This window comes from Varanus komodoensis, unplaced genomic scaffold, assembly GCF_004798865.1.
Source record: "Varanus komodoensis strain SLA01 unplaced genomic scaffold, ASM479886v1 scaffold18_3, whole genome shotgun sequence".
NCBI classification, from domain to species: Eukaryota; Metazoa; Chordata; class Lepidosauria; order Squamata; family Varanidae; genus Varanus; species Varanus komodoensis.
The window spans coordinates 10,657,681-10,664,187 of NW_025335549.1; the positions used below are offsets into that span (position 1 = coordinate 10,657,681).

General features: G+C 48.9%; 1 protein-coding gene across 1 annotated transcript in view; it reads right to left on the reverse strand.

Annotated features, from left to right (window-relative positions):
* Nucleotides 1-5,856, reverse strand: part of FUNDC2 (FUN14 domain containing 2) — a 10,111-nt gene extending 4,255 nt beyond the window's left edge. The window contains exons 1-3 of the mRNA XM_044427171.1: nucleotides 5,700-5,856; nucleotides 1,505-1,652; nucleotides 1,295-1,319 (exon numbers count right to left, since the gene is read on the reverse strand). Of these exons, the coding sequence (XP_044283106.1) occupies nucleotides 1,295-1,319; nucleotides 1,505-1,652; nucleotides 5,700-5,856 (330 nt within the window). The remainder of the gene's footprint in view (nucleotides 1-1,294; nucleotides 1,320-1,504; nucleotides 1,653-5,699) is intronic.
* Between the last annotated feature and the right edge of the window lie 651 nt (nucleotides 5,857-6,507).

A 6,507-nucleotide genomic window follows, 5' to 3' on the forward strand; every position in this document is an offset into this window, starting at 1 on the left:
GTGGAAGAAGTTGTAACCTGGGTGTAGGCCTCAATGGTTTGCCTCAATGGATGCAGAACTGTTCTACTCCTTGGCAGGAAGATTTGTAATCTCATGCAGAGAACCAGGAAGTGAAGGGGTGTGCTACTCGCCAAGCCCTCGGATGCATCTCAAGCTGAACCAAATAAGTACAACCAGCACATGCATCGTCCACGCATGCAAAGCTTAGAATACAGGAGCTGCACCGATGATGTTGGTATAAGATTATCTAGGGCCTGTTTTTGCTACTGACTGATGATGGTGTGTGGCTGCTGCTGCTTCACATCTTCTACAAAGGGAACCACAGAGATGATATCATATTCAGCAATGGAAAGGAAAAGATTGGTTCTTTTTTTGACAAGTCAGATGATAAGCAAAGCAGCTTTTTTCTGTGCAGGCCCTGATCCTTTAATAAATTAATGGCAGGCAGATATCAACAGATGCTGTATCTTATAAACACACACACACCAGCTCTGTGCCGGAAAAAACAGCATCTCCGTACAGCATTTTAGCCTGTCATATAACGCTTTGATTTGTTACATTTTCATTCAGTCCTTCTTTCCAACGATTTAGGGTAGCAGCGTAGTTCCCCACGGCCCCCATTTTGTCCTTACAAGAACCTTCTGAGGTCGGTTCAGCTGAGAGATGTAACAGACCCACGGTCAGCCACCCTGGTCCTCGTCCAACGTGCTCCATGCATGCAATATCCTCGGCTAGGACTGTTAAACGGTCCAGAGCCTCGATCTGCAACGGGGGTAAAGAAGCTGTAGCCTGCCTGGTGTTGCTGGACTACAGTTTCCATCATCTCTGATGACTGGATGTGCTAGCTGAGACTGATAGGCATCAGAAGCCAAGACATTCCTCACCAGGCCTGTAAGGACAAGAGCCCCTCCAGGGCTAATGGCATACCACAGCATGCAATCCAGAAAGCTGGAGTTGCAACAACTGCTAACCTGCCGGAATACCGCGAACACTGCCAGGAATATATTAACATTCCAACGGAATCGTGAAGAAGCAACAGAGTTCCAGACTGAGTCTGCTGCATGAGTTATGTGCTGCAGCGAGTGATATACCGAGGCTGGGTTAGATGCTGCCCAAATGGCCAGTTCAGCAGCCATTCATGCAAAGGACGTACACCACGACTGCAGGCACCTTGCTAAGGTAGAGCCAAGATGCCCCACTCTGTGGCCAACCCTCCCAAGACCGGGGTAGGAAAATAACCAACCTGGAGCAGAAAGAAGCCACCGCCCACTGCAGTCGCTGCTAGCTTCCCTACCTTCTGGAAGATGAAGCCAGTGCACCTGCAAATCAAAAGAGGGAGGATGAAGGAAAAGGGCTGCAAACCCCACAGAAGCACTGAACAGGCAGCCCCGCCGGAAGCGAGGAAAATGCGAGTTTGAAGTCCATGGGCTGCAGCACCCTGGCACTGGACAGACCATTCACCTGCCCCCAGTGCAAGCACAGCCAACACAGAGCACTGCCTCACCATCCGGTAGCACCTCCAATTGCAATCTGGGTCGCCACGCTGTACTTCTCCGCGCTGGATCCTGATTTGGGTCCAAACAGCTTGCGCCACCACGACCGATTCTTTGCGTATTCAGCCAAGTCCAGCACATCATCACTGCTTTCCCGTACTGTAAATCGATACAAAAACATGAGCAAGGAAGACAGGGAAGCCCGCAACTGCATGCCTCTGCTACTGATGGCCTATCTGCTCACCCACTTTTGCCCACAGCTGTGAGAGAGGAAATGAAAGCCTGCATCTGTAATTGGAACAGCCGTAATGCAGCAACCCCAAGGAGAAGTGGGGAACACGACACCACACTACCTAGGAAAATCTTACACTTGTGCTCTATGAGTCTGCAGTTGAAATAATGAGAACATATGAAATCTCTGTGTGTGACACCGGTGGGATATGAATCTAATAAATAAAATAAAGCACCAAACGTGGAGCTTCTGCAAGTGAATTATGTGTGTTAACCACCTGATCAATGGTCTGTCGCCTTGACCAGAATGCTAAAGTACTTGGTCCAATGTTTTTAAAATGTTTAAGAAATATTTTTTTTAAAACCTCACGTCCCAGTAATGGCTGATAACTGGTGGCTTATTTAAGCTACTTAAAAATGCATGGGTCTGAATTATGATAAGGTGAAATAGAAGCTAACATCTAACTGGCCACCTAGTTTCCTCTGATCCTGCTTTCTTTTCCCAGAAAATGCTTTAGCTCAGCCTGTCTTCAACCCTGGGAAAAAAAGGAGACAGAGGAGACAACCTACATATTCACTTGGCAAGCTGCAGAAGCCACAGTTGATCCTTAACAGCACAGACTACATAACTAAAGACTGACATCTTTTCAAAGATGCCAAGGCTGTGCAACTGATACCCAGGAGCCACCTATGTCAGAAGCCCAATTTATACATGCAACTGAACCCCTTCCGACCACAGGTGGGCTGGTACCTGTCTGAATGCTGTGCACAAACAGAATACAGGAAAACATCAGACTGGAGAAAAGGCTCATCTAAAGGCTCTTCCTAGACACGCTACTTTTCCCACATGCAGGGAAGTGCAATGCATAAACAGTATTCCACTAGGCAACCTCCTCACCTGAAACCTAAGTGGATGCAGTCCAGCAAAAGTCTTCACCATTGATTCTGTCGGATGTATATTGCATCTTTTTTGCCTATTAATGTATTGTTAGCTTCTCACGTGCTGCATTTTTAGCAGAAAAGCAGGACACACGACATCTTAATAAATAAATATACCTGGCCTTCACCTGTACCAAAAAGTGCAATAAGAGAAAGTGGCTCTCAAAAGTGCCCAGAACAGCAATATATTGCAAGCTCTATGTGTTGAAACAGTAGGTCCATCTCCAGAGTCAATCTTATAGATGCAAAAATTGAAAATTGCTTCAAACAGCATACATAAATCATTATCTTTTGTCCACTATGAGAGAAACACATCTTTCTTCAAAATATGCAGGAATAAAATTTCTGCTGGATAAAGCCTACTGTTCTGAAACACAATGGACTGCAATACACTTTCACTGACACTTTTGAGAATTCTCTTCTGGTTTTGGAGCCTGGAATAATGCAGGTTTTATTTCAGTACAGCCAGGGAGCACTAGGCTGGGGAAGGATGGTATGGACAATGTTCATGTCTGCAGAACCAGGAGAAATTGGAAACAGATGGGTCACTTTGCTTTCTAAGAAATTCTACCTTCCATAGCCTTTAAGCATGTAACAGGGCAATGTACACCTTTTTGCCAAGAAGAAAATCAAAGTTCCCATTCCCAACAAAACCGTATTTTCTCTCCACAGTCCCATATGAAGACTGCTTTCTTTTACACCATTTTTCCAAGGCACGCCCTTGTAACATTAGAAGGATAATGTATACTCAGCCGCCCACTTTGAATAAAAATAAAGGAAAACAACAAGAAATGCTTGAGTCATAAAAGAATGGCAAAAAGGGCTATATCACCTGATTCAAAGCCCTAGCCCCTAATTGCAGATGTCAGGCTATACCCTCATGGTTCAGAGAAATGTATGTACCTTTATCGTTTACTTTACACACTCCATGGAAGCACATGGCACCACACACAAGCGAAGTTATTTCCAAGCACAGATCTAGAATTTCAGCACTTGACAGCAGAAGATGCAAATTAAATTTCTAAAGCAGCCCAGGAGACATTTTGGACAACCCCTGTAACTCTCACGGCCGTGCTGACTGGGGTTGGAGGCCAAGCTGCCAACTGTAATCCAAGCTACCTACCACTGCTTCCAAAGAATGGGGTGACTGAACAAGAGTTATGACAGAATAAGCCCTTCCAACACCACGTCTTTCAATGTAGCTGGGGTTTTTAATTATTATTCTACAGAAGTTCACGTCTTCAGACACTTTGAAAACAAAATGTAACCATGAATCCAGACGAGGGGCAACTTTTTAAAGTGAGGAATCCAACTGCATGGAAGGGACCCTCTTTCCACATGCAACTCACCTTATTCCAGAAGGTGGAAAGGCAACTCATTGCATTTCATACCTTTTACCTGTACTTCCAAGAAAACCCATTTGACAGAGCACAAGGGCCAGTGGCTGATGGTTGCCCACCTTGAATACTGGGAGCAAAGCACCACTGCCATCACAAGAAGGGGTGAAGGTACCTTGTTGTGGAGTTGGCATGTCAATTGCTTATCTCTGTTTTAGAAAATGCACCTTTTACACTTGTTTTTAATTTTTTCAGTGTTACCATGCACCCAGTGCTCTCAGGTCAGGACATTAGACATGTAAGGTTGCAATCCACTACACAGATATCCAGAAGTGAAGTCCCACTAACCAGAGATAGCTACTTCCAAGCAGCCACACTTAGGATCAGTTTACAAAATCTGTAATCTTATATAAAATCTACAGAAGAATAAGATGGAAATCAGTGAGCCTTACTTCTGTATAAATAGTGTGTGCTAGTAGTTAAAAGTGAGACCAGGATGGGGAGACTAAGGTTCCAATTCCCATCAGCCATGAAGCTCACTGGAGGATCTTGGGATGATTGGGATATTTCTTGGACTAACTTACTTCATAGGGTTGTTGTAAGAAATAAATGACTACAGAAAGAACATGCAGGGAGAAGCTGTGCATCTCACGATACACGGAGCCCTCACAGAGCTTTGATGCTAACTTTGTGACCTTGGACCAACTATCCATGCATACATTTGCTCAACAGTTTACCTACTTCAAAGGCTATAAGATGTATAGAGGGAGAAGCTGTACAACCTAAGGATGCACCCCACTCATGTGACATTAACTTCATGACCTTGAACCAGTCACTCACATACACACATGGAATGGATTCAGACAACACAGTACATCACATCACTCAAAGGCCGAGTATGCTGAAACATGTGTTGTTGATAAAGTTTTGGTTCTTGTTTTGTTTGAACCCAGCTGCAATAACAAGCCATGCCTTATGAAACACAAACTACACACAGTTTGTGGATGGGTTGTCAACCGTGGGTTGGTTCATAATGGTTTGTTCTCTTGGGCAAATTCAAACATGCTCGAATAACCCGTTTCCACAACAATCCATGGTTCAGGAAGAAGCCACACCCAGGATGGTGGGCTGAAAGTCAAGTTTGTTTCACAGCAGCTTGTCCTGCTGTCTGAACCCAGAAGTTGTTTTACTAACCACAATCAAGCCACTCCGCCTGGGGTTCAGGCAACACAAGAATCCACCTGAACCTGACATGGCTTAGTTATAACCCACTAAGATTTATCCTGTTGTGCGAACCCAGCAGCGTTCACTACCAATACCTCGCCTATCCACCTCAAAGGGTAGTTGGAAGACAAACCCTGGACAGGAGAGTAGGAGCATGGGGGACGCCTGGAGAAAGCCAGGTTATAAATGGGATGAAGCAGCATACACCCGTGCAGATTCATAAATCAGCAGGGCAGCCTCCGCGACACGTGCGTTGGAGTACAACTCCCACCATTCCCGTAATCACGGCCCCGAAACCTGGGGGGATGGGGATGCTGGGAGTTGTAGTCCGCCCCATCCGAAGAGGTGCCACTTTGGGGAAGGCTGCAGCGGGGGGGGGCTGACGACATGCCCCCTCCCTCGACGGCGACCGGGGAGGCGTCACTCCCGCGGCCCCCCCCCGGAGACGCGGCGGGGGGTGTCCGAGGCCCCTCACCTGGCATGATGGTGGCGGCGGCGGCGGCCTTGCGCTGCTGCAGCTGCGCCCGCTTCCTGCGCTTGGCCTCCTGCTCGAGGCGGATGAGGGAGGAGCACGAGTGAGCGCCGCTCGCCCGCGACGGGGATTTTTCTGGCTCCTCCTCCTGCTCCTCCATGGAGTCAGCGGGCGCCGCCCGCCGCAGCGGCCGGCGCGCGCATGCGGACTCGCAGGCCAGGCGAGGGGAACCGCGAGCGGGAGAAGCCCCGCCCCCGCCGCGCGTCACACAGAGGCGCGTGGCTCCCGAGCGCCCTCCGGGCACGTGACGCGCAGGCGCCCACGGGAGGGCGCTGGCCTGCTCTGGTCACCTAGGAACCCACCCCGCCCCTCCCCGCGTGGGCGGAGTTTGGAGGGATGACCGGGGAGCTGTGTCCTCCCGAGCCGTGGTGCGTCATCGGGGCCCCGCCCCGGGGAAGAGCGGGCGTGGCGTCCCGCAAGGAACCTCCGGCGGCGTGCAAGGTGCTGCTCGTGTGCATGTGATCTGTGTGACGCAGGTTAGGCCGAGGGTCAGAGGCTGGCCCAAGGCTACCGAGCGGGCTTCATAACCGAGAGCGACCGGGGCTTAGGAATGCCAAGCGCTAGGCGACCGCCTAAGTCCCCGTCCAGCACTCCAGCTGCTACGTCACACAGCTTCTCTTTGACAGTGGCTCCAGCACACAGACAGCCCCATGAGGCAAGGCGTTGATGTGCTCCCCAGGACAATAGCCATGCAGAGACTGCCTCTGATCATAGGCAGAGGTTTTGTGCAACCTGCAGGAGCCACTGAGCA